The sequence below is a fragment of the Myotis yumanensis genome, unplaced genomic scaffold (genome assembly GCF_028538775.1).
Source record: "Myotis yumanensis isolate MYYU_CA2020_CCGP unplaced genomic scaffold, mMyoYum1.0.hap1 SCAF_19, whole genome shotgun sequence".
Classification (NCBI taxonomy): Eukaryota; Metazoa; Chordata; class Mammalia; order Chiroptera; family Vespertilionidae; genus Myotis; species Myotis yumanensis.
The window spans coordinates 4,329,278-4,352,441 of NW_027223770.1; the positions used below are offsets into that span (position 1 = coordinate 4,329,278).

Sequence of the window (23,164 nt, forward strand, 5' to 3'; positions counted from 1 at the left end):
TTTTAGTGGTTGCTGTATGGGGTTTTAAAATTTTTTTAATTGAATTTATTGTGGTGACATTGGTTAATTAAATTATATAGATTTCAGTGTACAATTCTATAATGTATCTTCTGTATTTTTTATTGTGTTCACCACCCCCAAATCGTTGCTATATGTTTGACGGGTTTAACTTAGCATAGTCTATCTTCAAATTATATCATACTACTTCATGTATAGTGTAAGAACCTTACAACAGTATACAATCAAACCTCGGTTTCTCGAACGTCTCCGTCTCTCTTGAACAGTTCAGTTCTCTACCAAGTTGTTCACGGAAAAAATGTCTCGGTTGTCGAAAAAACGTTGGTTCTCGACCTGACAGCCCTTTCATGCCAATACCTGTATGAGCAGCCACACGTCTCAGGCCCAAACAAAGGAGAGAATGCGAAGCATGAGTCAGTTCGCAGCTAAACCTCCCATTGTTAACATCTCAGGAAATTGTGCTGTGAATATTTTCGTGGGTTTTTGTTTTATTTTTGCTTTTGTTGTTGCTTATTATTAAATACATACAGTAAGTCACCATGAGTCCTAAGAAGCAAAGTGAAAATAAAGTTGTGAGAGCAACAACAGAGATTTAAAAAATACTTGCAGAGTGTGATTGAGGTGTTCGCATGTCCGATCTGGCTACTGAGCGTGGCCCGGCCAAACTGACGATCAGCACAGTTTTAACGCGTGAAGAGCGCTAATGTTGCTGAGGGATGTAATCGCTCATGGAACAATGATCAAGGCAATTGAGAAAGGTTAAAACAGGGACTCGTTTGGGGGTCTGGAACAGATTAACTCAATTTACATGATTTCTAATGAGAAAAACTGATTCGGGTTTTAAACAAATCACTTCTTGAACAGCCTTCCGGAATGAATTAAGTTCTAGAACTGAGGTTCTCCTGTATTTGCACCCTCTGGTCCTCTGTCACTGTGACATACTTTTTATGTCTACATGGATTGTAAAACCACACTGCGTTTTCAGTCTTTTATATTCACCCGTAAATTTACTCTTTCTGGCAAAACATTATTTTTTCCCCTTCTCGTTGCTTCCAAAATCTTGTCTTCCTCTTTCTTTCCCTGCCATGGAGCTTCCCTCAGCACCTAATCCTCAGAGCGCTGTGGTTCATCCTGGGCCTAGTCACGGTAATCAATGATTCGATCAGCCACTCCCAGCTACGGGAGCCGGGAGCCGTGGCTGGTGTCGGTAACACATTCCAGTGACACAATTCCAGCTCCCTCTCCTGCCTCCTCTGCCCCCTGGGAGAGGTGTGACCGGATGAGATGGCAGGAGACGGAGCTCGCCATTCGCCTCCTCTTGCTAATGCTGCCTCCTCCAGCACCAAGTGGAAGTGCCACCCCGTCCCAGGGCCTGACTCTGCTGGGACCCCACCCCCTCCCAGCTGCCTCACTCCTGTGAGCCTAGCCCACCTCGCTGACTCTCACCCGCCCCCCCCTCCTGCCTCAGGAAGCCAGACAGGCCACACAGTGAGGTTCCACCTTCAGTACCCACAAGGGGCTGCGATGCTGTGGCCACAACGCCTTGTGGAGTGTTCCTGTGATGTTTTTTAGGTTCGGGTTGCTGCAGGCTGGGGAGGCATGCAGTAACTGGATCACAGCAGAGGGGGATTTCCTGGGCTAGAAGGGTAGGGGGCACTTGGGCCTGTTGGTGCACATGTGTTGCTGTCCCCCATGTGCTTTGCTTTGCATGTGAGCACCACGGAGACAGAGGTGGCACGGGCTGAAGTGGTGGCAGGCCACGGTAGCACATGGGCTTGGGGGAGGCATTCGCTCAGTAGTTGTCCATGGAGCACCTGTTATGCTAGGTACTGCCCTGTGCGAGGAGGTGACGATAGATGATAAAGCCACATCCCCGCCCTTGCTGAGCTGTCACAGGCTGGGGGGAAGGAGGCACGCAGGCAGACAGTTCCTACCAGTTTGATACGTGCTCTCAGAGGAAGTGCACAGTACTTTGGGAACTCAAAGGAGAGGGGTCTTGAACCCTGTGCAGGGAATGTGGTCAGGGAGGGCTTCCTGGAGGAAATGGTACCCTAAACTGTTGTGCATCTTTTTTTTTTTTAGAAGATATTTTTTTAAATTCTTTTATAAAAAAATATAATAAGTATTACAAACGGTATTACATATGTGTCCTCCCCCCCCCCCCCCCGCCGCCCTTGACAATCCCCTGCCCTCCCTTACCCCCCAGTGTCTTATGTTCATTAGTTATGCTTATATGCATGCATACAAGTCCTTCGGTTGATCTCTTACTCCCCTCCCTTCTGCCCCCCAACCCTCTCTGGCCTTCCCACTGTTGTGCATCTTAAGTGGAACCTTGACATTTAGAAAAAGCCCTAAACGTTCATCTTTTATATGTGATTAAGGATTTCCTTACTAAGATTTGGGATTTTCTTACAGAAGAGGCCCCTAGCATAAAATCTACACATTCCCTTTAGGTAGGCATGGCGGATCTTTTTATCCCTATGTTGCAGGAGAGGAAACTGAGCTGTGATAAGTCTCAAGGGTAAGAGGACAGGAGGGTGGTCTAGGCAGAGGGAACGGCATGTGCACAGGCGGAGGGAGGAGGCTTTTGTGTGTGTGTGCTAAGTTCATTGGCTAAGATTTGTACCTGTGACCTCCCAATTGGATTTACAGTCAGACCCAGCCTGAGCCCAAGGCCAAGGACGTCGGCAGCCTTGGCTTCCTCAGCAGAATGACCTTTTGGGGTGGCCTTGGTGTGACACTGAGGTGGAGCCAGCTTCTGGGGCTTCTGTTATCCTCCGGTCAGATGTTGAGCTCCGTCTGTGCAAACTTCCTGGACCCAGCAGGGCCGGGACCTGGGCCAGTTCTGAAGGGCATTTCCACGAGAGTTGGGGGCCCCCAGGGAAGACCCTGGGTTACCCCTTCTGGAGGAGGGCTGTGAGTGATGGGGGACTTTAGCACCTCGCTGGAGGGGGCGGAGGGAGGGAGCCCGTGCTAATCCCGGACGCTGAGACTTCCTGGAGCCAACAGCAGGAAGTTCACAGCTCCCCCACGGCCGCTGGAGGAACTACTCGTACTTGTTTTAGAGGAAGAGCAGACTGGAGTGGCAACCTGTTATCATTTCCCCCACTGCTGCTTTCTGGGCCCGCAGGAGATTCATCGGTGATGTGTGGGCCACGGGGTGGGGGTGGGGGGAGGGGAAGCAGGTCCTGGCTCGTGCTGCCCTGTGGCTCTGCCTGCCCCATGGCCGCCCTTGTCACCTGACCCTCCCATGCACTTCTTTCCTGCTCGCCCTCCTGTCCTCCCTGTTCCATCCTCTCACAGGAAACCAATGTGGGAGGCATCCTGCACGCCTCGCTCTCTCCACAGCCACTCGGTGCCCCGGTCTTGTTGATTTTACCTCTTTCATTTGGAGCACAGGGAGCTGGGTCTGCCTTGGGCCAAGCCCCGCCCCTCTCCAGCTCTCCAGCAAACTGCCCGAGTGACCTAACACACAAGCCTGGTCCTGCCGGCCGGCCGCTCTCCGGGGCTTGCCCTTGTAAGTCCAGACCGCAGCAGGCCCTGGGTCCTTCCCTCCCCTTCCACCAAGCTGGGACTTGCCCCCTGAGCTCCATCCCCTCTGCCTCTGCTCCTTCCTGAGGCTTCTGCCCCGAAAGCCCTGCCTTGCGGCCCCCCTGCCCAGTTTATGACGTCTCCCTGGTGAGTGCTTCCTGGGGAGACGGTGTGTCTTTGTCTCCCTCATGCCCAACACGGTGCCTGTGTCCAGGACTGTTGGGGCCGCCCCTGGCAGAGGATGCAGCCCCAGAGAGAGCGGGTTGGAAGGACGGAGGAAGCAGGGAGGGCAGGTATGCGGCGCTTGCGCTGTTTTTCAAGGTTGGCCTTGGATGCCTGAGTGCGTCGGTGCCGCCTGCTTGTGCTGTCTGTGCTGGAGAGGCGTGTGCTGCCTGCAGGGGTCGGTGCCCAGCAGGGCCCATTTCAGAAACTTCAGTCCCCTGGGGTCCCGGGGAGATGAGGCTGCTTCACCATCCCCCCCCACCCCCCCCACCAGTGGGTTCCGAGGTGCAGGGCAGCCACTGTTCGCTGCTGTCCCGGCAGTGGCCTCACCTTTGCGGATTCCCAGTTTCCTGGGCCGTGAACAGCATGGACCGTTCCCCAGCACAGTGTTGTAGGGAGATGTGTGCACCGTTTTGTGCGGCCCTCACAGTCCCTAGAGGGCCATCCCTGGATGCCAGGGTTAGGCCTCTGGTGTAAGGTTCCTTTGTCTCCGCCTCTTGCTCTGGAGCAGGGTGAGGAACCCTTTTGCCCCTGGGAGGGAGCCCAGCTGATCCGCAGAGGGAGGGGGATTGTTTACCAGATGCAACAGGCGCTTGTCATGCCTGACAGTCAGAGCCTCTGGAGTAAGTCCAGGGTGGCCCAGGTCAATGCTGCCCCAAAGGGTGGGCCCTCTGGCAGAGTCAGGAGTTAGAGACCTCAGACGGGCAGGTGCCGCAAGGACTCCCCTGGCCGCTCGCTGGACTCCTTCCTCGGAGCTTGGATTGTCAGAGCCAATAGCACTGGGGGCTGGGAGGTTGGCCTTTGAACCGGACTCGGGCAAGATGAGCAGTGCCCTTCCTCCCACTGGCTTGTGTACGGAGCTCCCCACGCCCCGAGCACAGGGGCCTCTGGATCTTCCGCTTGGCCAGTCTTGGGAGGTTGGGATGGCTTTGAAGCCGGGGAGAGAGATCAGTGGTCGCCCTGGTTCACTAGCAAACGGAGCTGGGGGCAGAGTGGCGGAGGTGGGCTGCCCACCGGGCACCTCTCAGAGCACTTTCTCTGCAGTAGCTCGGGTTTGTGCTGGGTGCTCTTTTACACCTGCTGGGGGGGGCAGTCAGGGATGGCACCTGGTGAAGTGGGCACTAATCACGTGTGCTTGGCACATGCCAGGCTGCCTCATGCCCGTTACCTTCCTGTTCCTCCAGATGGCGTGAGCGAGGCGTGGGAATCGCACTGTCCCTGTGGTGCCCGGGCTGTTGTTACATGTTCTGTGGGTGAGGGAACTGAGCTCAAAGAGGCGCAGTGTTAGCAAGTTCAACTACCAAGTCCACGCCGCGTTACGTTGCAAACTCATGGGCCTGCAGAGGCCAGGCAGCTGCTGTGAATGGAGGAGGTGGGCAGGAAGGAAAGGGACCTAGATTTCATGCTTCAGCCAGTGGTTGCCCTGCAGGGATGCAGGTCAGTATCGCTAGCTCTCCTGGGAAACCCCTGGATTTCTTAAGTCTAACCCAAACATGTCCGTGGGGTTCAGTCTGCAGGGCGAGGCTGGTGACCGCTGCCTGGCGACCTCTTTCACATTCGCTGTTGCCTCCCTCACCCGCTCCTGGTTCTGCTGCCTGTGGAATTCCCTCGGGGAGAACCAGAGTTCATTGCTGAAAGAGGTCTCGGAGGATTTATCTGGGCTAACCCATAGCCATTTACCATTCCTGTTTCACCAAAAAGATAGGGAGGGTGGGTGAAAGCAGACGGGAGGATGAAACGGGCGCTGGCATCGCTGCTTCCGGTTCTGAGCCCTCTGGGCTCTGCCACCAGGTCCCCGGGGCACCTCTGGAGGCCGTGGGCACCTTCTGCTCTGTCACTCCACACTGAGCTGCCCTGGCTCTGAGGGTGGCACGCGGCCTGCGTCTTCCCTCCGAGGACTGGACGCTGGGGAGAGTGCCGGGACAGCGTGGTGGCTGCGTTTTGAAATGTGTCCCCAGCAGCCACGGTTCACAGTCAGTGAGATCTGCCTCCTCTTATCCCAGCTCCTCCCTCGCCTAGGTGTGGGGTCAAACAGTGGAGGGTGAGGCACCCCCTTTGCTTGCAGGCCACCCCTCTCAAGGGACGGTGCCCCCAGAAGAAGACATTGGAGTGGGGGCACAGCAGGGAGGGGTGGACAGGGACAGAGACTTCCACTTTACAAAGGAGAAAAGTGGTGTCAGAGAGGGCAGGAGCCGGTGGCCCCGGCTGACTTCTTTGGTGACCACTTCCTGTCTGGTGTAGAGATAGGCAGGAGGAGAGGCAGCAGCCCAACAGGCAGTTTGGTTCAGATCAGAGGTTGCCGAGGTAACCACAGGCTCCCTGATTTCCGTGTAGCTGTTTGGGGACAGAAACACAGGATTTCTGGTCCTGTCTGTTGCCGGGCACAGAGCAGGCACTGAGTGCAGAGGGATGGGGTCCATGCTCCTGACCTTTTTTATTTTTATTGATTTCTGAGAGGAAGGGAGAGGGAGGGAGAGAAACATCAACAATGAGAGAGCATCATTGATTGCTGCCTCCTGCACGCCCCCTAGTGGGGGAATTGAGCCCACAACCCTGGCATGTGCCCTTGGCCAGAATCGAACCTGGGACCCTTTAGTCCGCAGGCTGATGCTCTATCCACTGAGCCAAACCGGCTCGGGCCATGCTCCTGACTTTTGCTGGCCTGCGCCTGCCCCCGTGGCCCTCCTCGGCCCCTCAGAGCGAGAAGGCATTCCATGTAGGCGCTGCAGAACCCAGGGGCCAGGGGAAGTCACCCGGCCCCCCTCTGAGCATTGCTTCTGTTAGAAGGGAGTCCCCACTGTTCAAAATCTACCGTCCTAACCGATTTGGGGGTATTCTGTGTGTGTGCACTGGGGACTCCCTGTGACGTTTTTGGCGTCAGGCCGGGCACTGCTCTTGCCATCTGCCCTGGCTCTGCTGGGGTGAATTCCGAGCTCCAGTGTCTCCTCCAGGAAAATCCAAATCAGGACTGAGGTGGGCCCCTCCCCCGCCCCTCTGTCTCCTGGTGTAACCACCTGGCCGCGCCAGGCTGGAGCCTGGGGACCCTCTGCCGCGGGAGCCCCAGGGCACAGGGCGCTGGCGAGGTTCTCCCGTGAGGCTGGCCACCTGCTTGGCTCTGCCTCAGCTCTGGGCTTGGTGGGCTTCTTGTAGGGAGATTACAGGGTCTTTTGGTTCTGTGCCCACCGTGTCCTCCTGCACTGTGATGCCCCTCCATGTGAGCCCTGCTGGCAAGACTGACTGGCAGCCCAGGTCTCTCTGGATCCTTTTTGTTTCAGGAAAGTCTGTCTTTCCTCCTTTTTTTCTCTTGTGGTTTCCTCGTGTGACTCTGGTTAGCCAAGGCCATGAGGACTGCGGCCTCCATCTGCTCCCTCCCTGCCAGCAAGAGGCCGGTTTCCCATGGGGAGAGTTGGCAAGGTCTGGGCTTCGAGAGAAATTTGTGTCATCAGGACAGTGGCTATAGGCACCCTCCTTTGTAGATCAGTGATACCATCCCACCAGGGCCTCGGTCAGTCAGCCTGCGGCCTGGGGACGAGCCTGCAGCCTGGGGACAAGCCTGCGGCCTGGGGACGAGCCTGCGGGGTGGGGACAAGCCTGCAGCCTGGGGACCAGCCTGCGGCCTGGGGAATGAGGGGAGCTCAGGAAGGCCTGGGAGAAGGCTTGGGGCTCCCGTGCATATGACCAGCCCTTCTTGGACCACCCCTTTCTCAGGAGGTGCTGAGTCAGTCGTGGCCCCAGGAGAACTTCGTCTTACCCAGAGCTGAGCAGATGGCTTCCAGAACGTGTGGGGCCGAGAAGCCCGGGGCTGGTGGTGTAGATGTGTCTAGGGAAGCGAAAGTGTCACTGGGGGTCAGCTGTGGGGTGAGAGGGCAGCTGGCTCTGGCTCTGGCCTCCCGCCTGCCTTTCCTTCTCAGAGCTCCTGACTGTCCAACTTGTGACCCACAGTGACATACCCTCCCGATGGCCTCGTGGCGGATAAGGCTCGTCTGCCGCCATCCCTCTTCCTGGCACACCTGGGTCTGTGCACTCGCGCTCCTTCTCTCACGCGAGGAAGCACGGGGGAGCCCTTGTGGCTGGGCCAGTGGGCCTGGTTACTCTTGAACTTGCTTCAGTCCATTTTCTATTTTTTTTTTTTTAATATTTTTATTGATTTTTTACAGAGAGGAAGGGAGAGAGATAGAGAGCCAGAAACATCGATGAGAGAGAAACATCGATCAGCTGCCTCCTGCACATCTCCCACTAGGGATGTGCCCGCAACCCAAGTACATGCCCTTGACCGGAATCGAACCTGGGACCCCTCACTCCGAAGGCCAACGCTCTATCCACTGAGCCAAACCGGCTTCGGCATCAGTCCATTTTCTAAAATGAAAAGCAAATGAGTTGCAGCTGCCAATACTTCATGACTTTGGCCAAGGACGGGCGGCGATGCCTCACAGCCGACTGCTCCTCAGGCTCGAGGCTCTGTCCCGCCCGCAGGTGGCTGCTTGGTGCTTTCAGAGGAGCCCTGACCACCTGTCGCCTCTGCCCGTTTCTGAGGGCCAAGGAGCCACGGATCTCTCCGTGCCCAGTCCCCTCCTCCGTCCACATAAGAAAGCTGCCTGGCAGTAAGAGGGGGTGAAGGTCAGTGTCTGGGGCAGCCCCATCTTGCATCATGCTGCTCAGATGAGGCCGCTGGCCATAGGGCACAGGAAGGAAACACTCCTGCAAATCGACCTGTGCAGCAGCGAGTTAGCCCAGAACAGGGAGCTCCGGTGCCACCAGCAGGGGCTCCGAGCAGTCAGGACCCTGCCTCAGGCCGAGGGTGAAGAAGAGAGGAGGGAGATGAGACCAAGGGCTCCGGGCAGTGGTAGGAAGGCACCCAGTGGCCAGGCTTTTTGGATTGCTCTAGGGACTCCGGGGATGGGTGCTTTGAAAGCTGGAGAGTGGTGGCAGGCAGAATGAGGACGGCTGACAGCCTCCCTGTAGGGTGTCATGGAAGAAGCGGATGGGCTCAGCCAGGCAGAGCGGTCCTGTGCGGACTCCGCCTGCCTGCAGAGCGCACTCATCCGGCACCCGTGAGCCTCGTTCTTCTCTGTAAAATGGGGGTGCCGCCAGGGTCCTGTCCTGTAGATGCTCGGAAGGATGACTTCCCTCCTCTCCCCGTCCCCTGGTCTGAGCTCTCTGCGCTGCAGCCCTGGCTCTGGCCCCCTTTGTAGCACTGCCGGGCCGAGCCTCCGTGGCAGGAGCAGAGGCTGCTTCCTCCTGGGCTTTCTCCACAGCGGCCACCAAGGCTGAGAGCCTTCCTAGCTTGGGCAGCTCCTCCTATTGTTCTCATTCCAGGTTCAAAGCCACAGGGCTCTCAGGCAGTGGTGACAGGCAGGAGCGCTGTGGTGAGGGCTGGGGCGCTGTGGTGAGGGCAAGAGCGCTGTGGTGAGGGCTGGGGCGCTGGGGTGAGGGGTGAGGGTATGGGGTGAGGGCAGGAGTGCTGGGGTGAGGGGGGGGCACTGGAGCCGACATTCTCTCTCCTGCCTCTGTCCTTGCTGGAGTTGGAGGCCTCTGGACTCAGTGATGTTCTCTGAGAAGGACTTGGCATGAACCCGAGGCAGGAGGGGCGAGGCCAGGGGTGTGCTCAGCAAGGAGGCCCGAGTTAGTGGCAGGCCTGTCACAGCTCCCAAGAGTTTTGGCCTCTGTCCCTGGCTCCACTTCCTCCTGCTCCTGTCCTTACGGGAGAGGAACGTCAGCGCCATCAGTGCCGGGACTTATTTACCCAGAGGCTCCCGTGTCACAGTGGGAGGGCACAGGCGTCTCCCAGCCTTCACGGTGGCTTGCGAACACTTTTTCATCGATTGCTCGTTGTGTGCTCTGTGAGGTGTCTGAGTAACTCGGTCTCCGAGGTGTTAGTGCTGGGGATCCAGCGAGGGGGCCGGGTCCCTGTCCACAGAGGGCCTGCAGCCCAGAGGGAGAAGCGAGAGTGATGTGTGGACCCACACAAAACAGATGGGCTTCCAAGACGTTCAAACTGCTGGTGTCTGCTTACAGTATCCGAGTGTGGGTTCTGATGCAGGTCCAAGTGGTCGCCTGCCTGTTATGAAAAGAAAGGGAGGAAAGTAATGGGGAGAAGGCCGATGGAGGAAGAATTGATGCGACTTGGTGACCAGTGAAATGTGGCGGCTGTTAGGTTCTATAGGCGAACCGGGAGAGGCAGGCAAGACAGAGCCAAGGCAGGGACGGGCTGCCTGAGACCGGGAAGCACCTTGGGCTGTGCTCATCGGTCAGAGCCTGACTGAGAGGGGTAATGAGTGCTGTGAAGTCGATAAACATGGTGCAAGGCTTCAGCTCATTCCTGGAACAGGCAAACTTCTGAATTCTCTTTTCCAGTCTCTGCAGGGAGGATGACTCCCTTCTGAGCCCCTCCGACCTCTGCTGGTGATGATCGGCGTGAGAGGCCAAGGAGCCCCTGTTGCTCGGCAGCAGATGGACTTGCCCAGAGGGGCCCAGGTCGCAGGACTGGACTGGACGGGTTTGCCAGAGCTGAATGTCCAGCACCTGAGCCTTCTGGGTTCTAGGCTGTCACCTGAGCCTTCTGGGTTCGAGGCTGTCACCTGAGCCTTCTGGGTTCTAGGCGGTCATCTGAGCCTTCTGGGTTCTAGGCTGTCACTTGAGCCTTCTGGGTTCTAGGCTGTCACCTGAGCCTTCTGGGTTCTAGGCTGTCATCTGAGCCTTCTGGGTTCTAGGCTGTCACCTGAGCCTTCTGGGTTCTAGGCTGTCACCTGAGCCTTCTGGGTTTGAGGCTGTCACCTGAGCCTTCTGGGTTCTAGGCTGTCACCTGAGCCTTCTGGGTTCGAGGCTGTCACCTGAGCCTTCTGGGTTCTAGGCGGTCATCTGAGCCTTCTGGGTTCTAGGCTGTCACTTGAGCCTTCTGGGTTCTAGGCTGTCACTTGAGCCTTCTGGGTTCTAGGCTGTCACCTGAGCCTTCTGGGTTCTAGGCTGTCACCTGAGCCTTCTGGGTTCTAGGCTGTCACCTGAGCCTTCTGGGTTTGAGGCTGTCACCTGAGCCTTCTGGGTTCGAGGCTGTCACCTGAGCCTTCTGGGTTCTAGGCTGTCATCTGAGCCTTCTGGGTTCTAGGCTGTCACCTGAGCTTCTGGGTTCTAGGCTGTCACCTGAGCCTTCTGGGTTTGAGGCTGTCACCTGAGCCTTCTGGGTTCGAGGCTGTCACCTGAGCCTTCTGGGTTCGAGGCGGTCATCTTTTTGTATGTAAAGCCGCACTTTACCCTTTGAAGGAACTGTGGGACGGGCCTGGAGATGCGCCCTAGACTCGACCTTAAAGTCTGGAGTCTCTGGGTGACCTGAAGAGGCAGATGAAATCTGACCAATGAAATGTGTTCACAGTTGTTCTGGGACCTCTGGGGGAGGGTGGGCCCGCTGGTCTTGGACCAGAGATGAGTTATTTACGACAGAAAAGAGACTGCGCTCCTGCCAGCCTGGACCTGCTCCCTTGCTGTGAGGTGGGGGCTCCTCCCACCTGCTGCTGCTGACCCTCCTGGGACCCCCTCAGATTGGGAAGCTGATCAGTGGGGGCCCTGGGTGGGGGCCTGGCGCGCAGGGTGACCTCTGGCGTTGCCTTTCTGCCTTTATTCTCTGAGCCTCTGGTTACTTGTGCTCTGTGACCTTGGGCACAAGCCAGGCACCCAATAAAGAAACCCAGCTTGCTGGCACACCCACCTGGCGGCAGCCCTGCCGGGAAGGGCTCCTTAGCAATGGCAGCACCTCCCGTGGCCACCCCACCTCTCCTGGCAGCAGATTGGAAGACACCTTCCCCTGTTTCCGGTGTCACCCCAGCCCACACTTCCTCCGGGCGGTGAGAGTAGAATGGCAGTTCCTGGTGAGTGAGGCATGAGTCAGCCACGGAGAATAGTGGCTGAGTCTTCATACCCTCCAGGCCTGGTTTTTAAATATTAGATGACACGACAGTATTGATCGGTTCTTACCCAGCCCCGAGGGAGAGCAGTTTCTGTCTGGGGCAGCGATGTCTTGGATATAGACAAACTCTGAAGAGCTCAAAGGTGCTGTCTCCAGGGGTTGGCAAAAGTAGGTTTATAGTTGTGAGTATAGGAAACACAGAGTTTATTCTTTTTTTTTTTAAATATATTTTATTGATTTTTTACATAGAGGAAGGGAGAGAGATAGTTAGAAACATCGATGAGAGAGAAACATCCATCAGCTGCCTCCTGCACATCTCCCACTAGGGATGTGCCCGCAACCCAGGCACATGCCCCCGACCGGAATCGAACCTGGGACCCCTCAGTCCGCAGGCCGACGCTCCATCCACTGAGCCAAACCGGTTTTGGCGAGTTTATTCTTGATTAATTATTGTATTACAGCTGTAAACCTACTGTTGCCCACCCCTGTAAATGTCACCCAAAATTATATGATCTCCTCCCCAGAACTTGCTACCAGCTGTGGGGACACACTGGGTTCTGCCCATTTTACAGATGAAGAAGAGGACCCAGAGGGTGGTGCGACCTGTTGACAGGCACCCAGCAGGCGGGACCTCCTGGCTATGGCTCGCACTGGCTGTTTGCCAGCTCATTGCTCCTTCCCGTCTTCTCCTCACGGTCCCTGTCAGCCCGCCATTCACTCTAGCTGCGGGGGATGTGGCATGGAGCAAGACAAGGCCCCTGCTCTCTAGAGCTGAATTCTTGGAGGGGAGACAGATTGGCAGGGCAGGCCTCACCAGGAGATTGAGTTCCTAGTCAGTGTCCAGGCCCTGGGTCCGGGCTGGGTGGGGGAGAGCAGATCTGGCCTAATTGTGGATTGGCCCTACCTGTCACAGATCTGTCTTTCCCTCCCAGGACAGTTATCGGGATAAATATACCAGCTCCCCATTCCTGGGGAGTTACTCACTGAGCAAAAGTACCCCACCGCTGCGGATTGGGTTACCTCTGCTCTCACCGTGAGTGCTCAGGGCTGGGGGAGGGGAGACCTGCCTTTTTGTTCTGCTCTCCTTCCTAATCTGGAAGAGTTTCAGGAAGGGGCCGAGAGGAGGCCATCCGCAGGCGCTGGGCCTGCTGTTGACATAGCTCCTTCCTTCGGAAGGCCCAGCCTGCTCACTGTGCTGTCCCTGAGCTCAGGCAGCCGCAGGAGGTGTTCAGCAGGGGGACCCCAAACCTCCTGGGGCCCACAAGGTAGGCCATAAGGCTGGGCCTCTCCAGGACCTGTGGGGAAGGGACGTGCTGAGCTGATGCCGCCTCTGAGTCCGGTCTCGTATTAAAAAGCAGGACGTACAGCTGGCCCTGGCCGCTGGGAGGGCCCTTGTGCGCTGGCAGCCCCTCTGCCTGTGCGGCAGCTCTCAGCGCTGTTGCTGCTCCTTCCCTCCGCTGTCAGCTCCTAGGAACTGCCCACCCCCCGGGCGCTGAGCGCTGACTTAAACTGGCCCATGACCGAGTATTGGTGTGTCTTGTCCTGTGGGCCTCTCGTAGCCTGTGAGGTGGTGTCTTCCTGATGGCCCTTGTCTCTTCTAGTTCTGCCTGGGGCTGCCGAGCGGAGAAGTGTGGAGGGGCCCAGCACTGGGGCAGGTGTGGCAGTGTGGGCTCTGGTACCCGATGGCGCCCCACATTCACCTGTTCCATCCTGGAGACCTGTTGGGAGGCTTCTCCAGGGTGACTTTGGTTCCCCCAGAATGGTGCCCCTAACTACTGACCCAGGATCCGGAAGCAGCCTTTGCCCCAGGAGTGGGATGGGTTGGGAAGGCCGCCTCTCTCCCCTCCAGGGTTAACCACCTCTCTGGCAGGGAGCTCCGGGCTGCTTTGCAGCTCCCAAGTCCTGAGCATGTGCTCTGTTCCAGGACGGTGCTAAGCAAGCACTGTATCTCCATTTTCTCTTGTAATCCTTATTCCTCTGAGTTAAGGGGTGGAATTCCCATCTGACAGACAAGAAAACCAAGGCCCAAGAACAGCTAAGCAGCCTGGCTGGGCAGCTCAGCCACTAAGCAGTCGGTGTGACTCAGAAACCCCTCCCCGGTGCAAGCTCCAACAGCTAGTGGCTTAGAGCCTGGGAGGAGGGAACGGCTCAGAGTCCTCCCCGCCCCACCACTCCCCGCGTTTATCTCACCCTCTTGGTGTCTGTTCAGCTCTAGGGCTCGATAGTCTTATCGCTACTGAGGAGTGGCTGGGGCCTGGGTCGGAGGAAGAAGCTCTTGTGAAAGAGCCCGGACTGGTTTTATGCACTAGTTGGGGTTAAAGATGGAAACTTGCTGGGTGCCATGTGTCAGTAGGTCAGCCTGAGTCTCCAGAGCCAGTCTGGGGGCGCCCCCTACCTTGGGAGGATGAGGGGTTCTGGGGCTCCCTCCTCTGCCCTGCACCCCTAGGCTGGTTAGCCCCGGAATGCCGGCAGACCGGCCCGTGGGTCCCCTCCCTCCAGGGGCAGCAGCCCCAGGCGCTTGAGTCTTACTTAACCCCCTGGGGGCTGCAGATCCGGCCGCTCCCAGCAGGTCCTCGGGTCAGATGACGCTCCATGGCGCGTGGCTGGGGCTGGGGTGCGGCCTGGTTCAGAGCTCCCTGCACCCAGCCGCCTGCCCAGGTGGCCTCTTGGCGAAGCCGCGACGGCTCTGCGCATGGCTTGGGCCCGGGCACGGCCTCGGGATGGGGTCCGGCACCTGCGCGTGGTCCGTCTGCGGAGGGCGTGGCACCCGGGAGTGGTCACTCTGGGGTCGCACCTGCAAATGGCACGGCCGAGGCTGGGCGCCCTGTTCCTCCACCTCAGCCCGGCTTCCCGGCATTGAAATCTACCTTGTGCATCCGCGGCGGGGCTCCCGGGCCTTCGCGGCCGAATCCCTGTTCGCGCGAGGTTACCCGTGGTTACTCCCGGCAGCGGGGAGCCGGTGGGCCGGTAGCGCCCTCTGGCGGGGAGTGGGAAGGTCTGCACCCTTCGTCGCCAGAGCCTAGCCGAGTGGCCTTCGCTGGGCTGGAGACTTGGCACTCCGCGCTGGGCTCGAGAGGCGAGAACCGCTCAGGATCTAGGGTGGTTTCCCCGAAAGGGGCTGGGAAGCCCATGCCCCGGGGCTGCCTTGTTGGGAGGGTCTCCGGCCTGGGGAGAGCGGAGGAAGGCGGAGGCCTGCCTGATCCTGCACGAGCGCGCCCTGACTGCTTCCGTTCCTGCTTCTTTGCCCGGTCAACCCCATTTTCTCTGGCACCTTCTTTGGGGTGTGAGTAGGAGGGATCTCTGAGCACCCCCCTAGGGTGCATAGAGCTGGGTGCCAGGCGGTAGATGCAGCTGCAAACTGGGGACCCTTTCCTCTGGGCACTGCCTGCAGATGAACGCCTCCGTGCAGTCCTCGCAGGGCCACTCTGTTTACTCCAGCAGGGAGGAGTCAGGGAACTTGCAAGGGAACTTTGGCCTGTAACCACTGTGCCCATAGGAACCCACCGCCGGGGCCAGCGTGCCCTCCAGGGCTGCTCAGAGTCCTGGCTCTTCCCTGAGGTGTTTGTGGAGGTTTGGGGGGCGGCGACACCAAGCCCCGTCTAGTCCCTGAACAGAGACGGAGGGAGGAGAGGGGGAAGTGCACCACAGACGCTGTGACTGCGTGTCCTCGCCGGGGTTCCCTCATCAGGAGTTTGGAAAACGATGTCTGTTCTTTCTCCCTGACATCCAGTGTTTCACTTGGAATGTTACTTTACCACTTTAGCTTCCTTTCATGTCCTGCCCAGATTCTGCCCATGGAAGACTTAGGAGAGGCCAGTACTTAGCATCACACCCTGAGCGCCTTCGAGGAAGATCTTTTTCTGAATTTCACAAAGCAACTAAGATCTGATGTTTGCAGCTGCCCATGTGTACGATGGCATCTATCTATCCCGTGTACACCCCCAGCTGGCTGAGGACACTGGGGCTCAGGGAGGCTAAGTGGTTTTGCTGTGTGGCCATGGACAATGGAGAGGGCAGCTGGGGCTTGAACTCAGCTCTGGCTCGACTCCAGAGCCTAAGATCTTTTGTCTCTGTACTCGGGACTGCGCCTTCCGGCCAACTGATGTATCTGTTGAAAGAGCCCATTGAAATCGTAAACCAGAATCCAGTCCATAAACCAGTAAGCCAGACTTAGAGTCAGATCATGAGTGCCAAGGAGGGGTGTTTGATGCAGAGGGCAGTGGTTTGACAGGGAAGGTTAACCGTCTGTCTTGTATTGAGTGTTTGGGGCCCAAGAAACCCAAGTTCATATCCCAGCTGGGCCCCTTCAGCTGGCTTTGGCCGTGTGAGGTTGTGCCTCTGCCTCTGCCTCAGTTTACCACCTGAACTAGTGTCATTGTGCGGAGGTGACGCAGCTGAAGCTCCTGGCACGTGGTGGGTGTTCAAGCACAGCAGCTGCTCCTGTTACCCTCGGGGTTGCACTTGTTGCCTGCTCCGGGGAGCCCTCTGGGCTTTCTCCATGATGAGGGAGAAACCCCACCCTTGCTGGATTGGGCCCAGAGGAAGTGGGGACTCTGCGTGAAGCCGGCACAGCAGGTGGGGCTGCGGAGAGGCCACTGGGATTGGCCTGGACGCGGTTCCTTTTCTGCTGTTACCTAGACACACACTGACTTGTTCTAGTTCCGGTTTGCTAGAGACAGGAAGCCAGATCCTTCCAAAGGACCTGGAGTGGGAGGAGTGCAGGAGCTGACCTTCCTCGGACGTCAGGGGACCTGTCCTGGGCTGCGGGGCCTGGGATTCCCTCTGAACCACTGGGTAGAAGCCAGGGTAGGTGTGGCTGGCCTTGGGGGAAGGAGACCCGGCAGGCAGCGGGAGAAGGTGTGGGCCCACAGAGCCGGCCCGGCCCGGAGGGCATTGCTTCCTTCTCTCTTTCTCTGAGCCGGGGTGGGGTTGAGGACAGGGCCACAAGGAGGGATCCGCCTGGCAGCCCTGAGAGCTGGGCCCGTCCTTCAGGAAGCGGTACCGTTTAAATATGGCATCAGCTAGTGATCACAGCGCCTCTTGCAGGCCAGGTTTTGGGGCTTCTGAGGAGTCAGACCACCTGTCACTTACTGGCTTGGTGATCGGGGATGAGTCCCACCACCTCCCAAAGCTGGTTTGCCGTCTGTAAAGGAAGCATCAGAATCCCACTTTGTGGGGCGATAGGAGGGTTAACTGAGACCAGGAGTGCGCAGTCCCACACTGCGCCTGCCACTAGGAAATGCCAGTAGTGCAGCCACTGCTTTCTCAGGAGTTTGTCCCAAGGGCCGGGGACTGTGTCCCGAGCAGGCCAGTCGCAGGAGAGGTGAGAGTGAGCAAGTCCCTGAGTGGCAGGAATGAGGGTGTGGCGTGTGGGGCCGGGCTCTCTGGGTTGTGGGGCGGGTGACGGTCCAGGAGGGGAGGGACGAGGGGGGAGATCAGCAGTTCCTACTCCGACCCGCCTGCTGTCCTCCTCTTGTCTGGAGGCGGCGATCCAGGGCCCTCTGTTGTCGGCCTGGTGCTGAGTAATGGAAGCTTGCACTCAAGGGCCCATTCGGCTCCCTTGCTGCTGGTAAAAGCAGAATAGTGGGGCCCTGGAGCCTGTGGGGCCAGGCTGCTTGCCAGGCTTCTGCAGAAACAGCCTACGGAGTAGGCCTGCCATCCCCTCCGCTCCAACCCCCCCCCCCCCGGTCCCCCCCCCCCCCAGGCTTGGCCCAGGAGGTAGGGAACACTGCACCAGCCTAGTCCCAGCCCCCACCTCCCCGCACACCTCGCCCCATAGCCTGAGAGGAGCTCTCGGAGCCTGGGGTTCTGCTTCAGGAAGTCAGGTTTCACCCGGGGGTCCCTCCAATGTGGGGGCAGAGAACGCTTTAGCTCTTGGAAAGTAAGTGGGACCTGGCCCTGTCGGCCCCTCCCCGTGACGTGGGCCCCGCCCACCGTTCTCTCCGCCTGGCCCTGCGGAGTCAGAGCACCGAGTTCTAGGCGGGCATTGCTGACTCCCAGCCAGCCGGCTGCACAGCCTGTCCCCAGGGAACAAAGGTGCCGACCCAGAGGTAGGAGAGCTGCAGGGGCAGCCCCGGGAGCCTCCCCAGCACCCCCAGTCTGGGGCTGGGCTGAGGAGGTCAGCTTTGGGAGCTGGTTCCTAGGCAGGCTGGCTGACCTGAGGCGGGGCAGGTGCTCAGATCATTAACTCCTGGAGCAGGCAGGGCGGTTGCTGCCAGTGGGGAGTTCCCAGCGCCCCGGCTTCTCACCCTCTCCCCGGCCTTCTCCGCAGACGCCCTGCTGGAGGACTTGGAGTCCACCACCTCCCACATCTCCAAACGGCCCGTGTTCTTGTCGGAGGAGACGCCCTATTCCTACCCAACTGGAAACCACACGTACCAGGAGATTGCGGTGCCGCCCCCGGTCCCTCCACCCCCGTCCAGCGAGGCCCTCAATGGCGCGCTCCTTGACCCCTTAGACCAGTGGCAGACCAGCGCCCCCCGATTCATCCACCAGCAGGTGAGGCTTTGGGGCTAAAGGAGCGTGTCTGGCAGCGGCCTGGGAGCCAAGGGAGGAATGGGCTCCGGGGAAGGGGAGAGGGGCTCTCCTCACCAGACGCCACCAGACGCCACGTGAGGGGCGGTGACCCAGTGTTACTCACCTGTCTCCAGCCGGAGCATGGAAATTCCCTGGTGAGACGGGCTGTGAGCAGCAGCCTCCTGGGGGTGACTCGGACTGTTCCTTTTCCTCCCGGGAGGCTCTGATCATTCTCCTTCCCACAGCCCCAGCCCCTGCCGCCCGCCTACGGCTCCAGTGCCAAACCGTGCAGCGCCTCCACCCCCCAGGACGGCCTGGGCCCTCCGTGCGCTCGGGCCGGTGAGGAAGAGCACGTCTACAGGTATGGCCCCAGCCCTGCTGCTCACCGCCCCCCCTGCTTGGGAATCCTGGGACCAGCCAGGCCTGGAGGCAGCCGAGGCCAGGGATGAGGCCTGGCCAGGGCCCGTGAGGGTTCTGCCTTGGGTCACTGGGCCAAGTCACAGAAGGCCCGAGGCCCCCAGCCAGCTCATGGTGCCTCCTGATGGCCTGATCAGGGCCATCTCCATTCTCCATGCTAAGCCCGCCGCCACGTCACGTCACCCGTGTCACTGAGGAGTGGAGAGGCAGGCCTTCCTCCCTCCCCTCTTCTTACCACACCCCTCCCCACTCTCAGTCCTCTTGCTGTGGGAGACCTCGTCCCCTGCTGCCTATTCTCCGGGAGAATCGGGGGTGGCCAAAGCTGGGAGTGTCTCTCAATGTGATCTTCCCTTTGTCTCTCAAAGCTTCCCCAACAAGCAGAAGTCGTCTGAGCCTTCACCTACCGTGATGAGCTCCTCTCTGGGCAGCAACCTTTCGGAACTGGACCGCCTGCTGCTGGAGCTGAACGCTGTGCAGCACGGCCCCTCGGGCTTCCCCACAGGTGGGGCTGGGCCCCTCCCTGGGAAGGCCTGCCTCATCCCGAGAGGGCTCAGGGCTGAGCAGTCTTTCTCTCTCCCTCTCCCAAGATGAGGCCAACTCGAGCCCCCCGCTGCCTCGGGCTCTGAGCCCTCACTATGGCACCCCGGAGAATAACAGCCTGCTGGCGGGCAGCGCCGGGCCCCAGATGAAAGAGAAGCCCAAGCGGAACGGGGCCCGGGGCCTGGAGGACGTGCGGCCCAGCGTGGAGAGTCTCCTGGACGAGCTGGAGAGCTCCGTGCCCAGCCCCGTGTGAGTGCCCCGGGCTTGCCAGGGAGGCTCGCTCATCAGTGCCCATGCTCCATGCCTGCCCACGTAGCCCCATGTCACCTGTTCCCTCCATGAGAGCCTGTGGTCTGCCAGGCCCTGCACCAGGCTCTGGGGGGATAGTGACGAGTCACACAGACACCATTCCTGCCTTCCTCGAGCCACCACCCATCAGAAAGGATGGACATCACGCATGCTGAGGGCCCCTGTAGCTTAGTGGCCGTCAGCACAGGTTTTGGAGCCACATAATGGGGTTCAGACCTTGGCTCTACCCTTACAAAGTATCTCAAGCCTTTGTGTTTCCATCTGTAAAATGGGATTAGGGGGTGTGGATAATGGGGATAGGGCTGCCTGCCTCCATGGGGTCGACCCAATCGTACATGTAAAGCCAGTGGAGTGGTTTCTGGCTCATAGCAGGTGATGTACATGGTGAGTGCTTTCTAAGTGTTCGCTCTTCTCGCACATGTACATGCAGTGCTGTGGAGACTACACGGCTCGGGCTGATGTCACGGGCTTGGGGGAAGGAGCTTGAACTTGGGCTGGAGGACTAGAGGTGTCTTCCTGGGAAAGTTGCTGTTGAGCGGCCCTCCCTTCTCCCATGTCATCAGCGCACCTCAGCTCTGTCCCCCTGGCCCAGTGGTCAGCAAACCGCGGCTCACGAGCCACATGCGGCTCTTTGGCCCCTTGAGTGTGGCTCTTCCACAAAATACCGACTTCTGCGTAGGGGCCAGTTTGAATTGCACTGTACGTGCTCGCCTTCACGTGGTATTTTGTGGAAGAGCCACACTCAAGGGGCCAGAGAGCTGCATGTGGCTCTCGAGCAGCGGTTTGCCGACCACGGCCCTGGCTGACAGCAGCCTCCTCCCCCAGAAGAGATCGGGAGCTAGTGGGCTTCCCTGGGGTTGGGGGGGTGGGACCCCAATGTCAGAGCTGACATGTTGATCTCCTAAGGAGGGCCTCGTGGGGGGAGCCTGGGGCTGGGCTTGGGGCTCCCTCTGACTCGTGCCTGCCTGCAGCCCCGCCATCACTGTGAGCCATGGTGAGATGAGCAGCCCCCAGCGCGTCACCTCCAGCCAGCAGCAGACACGGATCTCGGCCTCCTCTGCCACCAGGGAGCTGGACGAGCTGATGGCCTCCCTGTCGGATTTTAAGGTGCTCGAAGCCCCTTCTTCCCTGCCCGTGTCTCCCATCCTTCTCTTTCCATACCTCAGTATGAGTAGCTGGAACTCGGCCCCTCCGTTTGGGTGCCTCGCCCTGAGCCAGGGGCCCCACAGTGCCCTGGCCTGGCCAGGATGTGGGGGAGGGCGGGCTCAGCCAGGCGGTGGGCACTGAGCTGCCTTGCAGCCTGTGAAGGCCGAGACATTCCTTCCTCCCGGGACGAGGAGGTAAAACAAAGGGCCCTGTGTCGACGCTGCTCTTGGTGGGGGAGGGCCTTCTCCGCTGGCCACGGGGGCCTCGCGAGCTTGTGCCTGAGCGGTCATTGCCCTGGAGCTCATCTCCCACGTTGGCGTCCTCAGCACGTCCTCTTTCTTCCTGCCTCTGCCTTCTGAACCCAAGGCCTCCTTTGCCAGCCTCCCGTCCTGCCCTGCTTTCTCCACGGGCCTCTGGATCCCTCAAGTTCTGTGTGTGGGAAACCTAATGTGGAGCAACTGGGCCAGTCCACACGCGGCCCTTCCTCCCCTCCGAGCGCCCCCCGCCTGCCAGGCCAGGTGTTTTATCGAAAGATGCGGTGCCTTGGGGGCTGATATTGACCGAACTCTCCTGCAATTGCTGAGAACACGTTTCCATGCGGGTCGAACTTTGGCGTCTGACTTGGGGAATCTGAGAAGGGGAGCAAGTGGTCCATGCGCTCTTGGCCCTGATGGTGCCTCCAAACCTCCCTTCGCTGGGGTTTTTGGTGGGAGATGCGAGTGGGGCTTGGGCGGGGGGAAGAGCTACGGGCCGTTCTGAGCAGCCAAAGCCAGGCGCAAGTCTGCTGGACCAGGCATTGGCCCGAGGAAGCCCTGCTCCAGCGCCCTTTCGAATGTGGCTTTCTGAGAGCCAGCATCGTGGTGCCTGTGGGAAGCTGAGCTGGTTCTAGTTGCGCGCCTAGAGCAAGGTCTCGGGGATGTAGGGAAGATGGGTTTGTCTGGGAGAAACCAAGCCGAGAATCTGGTTGGTCTCTGGTTTGGAGGCACCAGAGCAGCTGCCTGTGGCTGACTGTCCCTTGATGGTGCCTGGACTGACCTCCCTGGTCACTCTCCCCAACGGCCACCACACTGAGCCTTCTCTCCCTTGTGCCTACTCTGATTGGGGTGGCTCCCAGGCCTTGCTCAGAGGCGTGCCCTGCTGCCTGGGTTTGATGGGGCCAAGGACACATTGCCCAGGAACACCGTGTTGGGTGTCGGGGTCTCCTGAGAGGCCCAGTCCTCATACGTCAGCTCTGCGGCCACCCCGCCAGTATAGACGGTGGCTCTCAGAGTTAATGTCGAGCCCACCCCTTGCAGGGAGCGTCCGTCCTCACCTCTCCTGTTTCTCTCTCTTCTTCCCTCTGCCTTTTGTCTTTCTCCTCCAGACCAGCTCCTCTGCTGTGGCCTTGAACTCCCTGGGGCTGCCGCCCAGCTCAGCTCCATCCTCACACCACATACGTCCTTCTCCTCCTTCTCCTCCTCCTCCTCCTCTTCCTCCTCCCGGGCCCTCTATACTCTTGCCACCCACTATTAAACCCTCCGCTGGAGGCCACGGTCTCACCACAGAGGCCCTCTGCTGTGAGGATGATGAGGAAGGGCAGGGCCTCTTACCTCCTGTGGCCCCCAGCTGGCTTGATTTGGCTGGCCTCGGGGTGACACCTGACACCCCCAACTCAAGGTCTCCCTCTGCGGAGGGCTCTCTGGGGCCATTTGGTGCAGAGAGCCAGGCTCAAGGCTGGAGGGACGCACTAAACCTCAAGAGTGAGCTCTCCAGGGCTCCCCCAGGCCACACTCAACCCCAAGCTGGGTGTGCAGGTCCCCAGGAGCCTGGAGACCCCCAAGGGCTGTCAGCCAGCCCTGCGTACCCAGAGGAGGCCTTGGCTGCCACGTGGGAGCAGCCGTGGGCTTTGGAGGCGCTCAGGCCAGAGACTCCCCACAGAGCTACGCCCAGCTTCCAGGAAGTAACGGAGCCAGCTGTCGTGGCCATAGACCGTCAGGTCATCTTCCCAGATACCTGGAGTCCCACGAAGGAACGTGGACAGCTGCAGGAGGGGACCAGGCCAGAGCTCGCGGGGCCAGAGGGCAGCCGCCCGGCTCCTGTGAACCAGGAGCAGTTGGGTGGAGAGATGCCCATGCGGCGAAACCCGATCCGGCCAACCCAGGGACCCGAGACAGCCCGGAGGCCAGCGGGCACCACGGAAGCTGCTGCCGAGGCCCTGAGGGCACAGCCGGAGCTTCCACAGGCCATGGTCACGGACACACCCACAACCGAGAGGATTTCCACCTCTGGCCAGGCAGGCGCGAGCTTGCACGGCGGCTGGGCCTGGTCCTCGCGGCCTGAGTGGGCCGCTCTGGCTAACTGCATGCCGCCTCCCACTGCGCATGTCTGCTTGGGCAGCGAGTCCTGAGCTAGCGTGGCCTGTGACCCGACGACCAGCTCTCGCCTGGGCACTGTGGGGCCAGTGCAGCTCCCGGCCTGGGAATCACTTTGAGTGACAACCCGCTTCTTGCTTGTTTAAGGCCGTTTCCTTTCGATGAACCCCCCTGACATCCGGAGGTGACATTGAGTGTTCGAGAAATGGTTGAAAGC

At 59.2% G+C, this 23,164-nt stretch overlaps 1 protein-coding gene across 4 annotated transcripts in view; it reads left to right on the plus strand.

Annotated features, from left to right (window-relative positions):
- The window catches only part of PXN (paxillin), a 47,039-nt gene that overhangs the window by 17,177 nt on the left and 6,698 nt on the right, over positions 1-23,164 (plus strand). For 3 of the 4 annotated variants that reach the window (XM_070399874.1, XM_070399871.1, XM_070399872.1), the window contains exons 2-7: positions 17,940-18,166; positions 18,430-18,545; positions 18,967-19,103; positions 19,189-19,390; positions 20,422-20,557; positions 21,960-22,868. In XM_070399874.1, coding sequence (XP_070255975.1) covers positions 17,940-18,166; positions 18,430-18,545; positions 18,967-19,103; positions 19,189-19,390; positions 20,422-20,557; positions 21,960-22,868 — 1,727 coding nt within the window. The remainder of the gene's footprint in view (positions 1-17,939; positions 18,167-18,429; positions 18,546-18,966; positions 19,104-19,188; positions 19,391-20,421; positions 20,558-21,959; positions 22,869-23,164) is intronic. The other variant, XM_070399873.1, reaches the window with a different exon arrangement.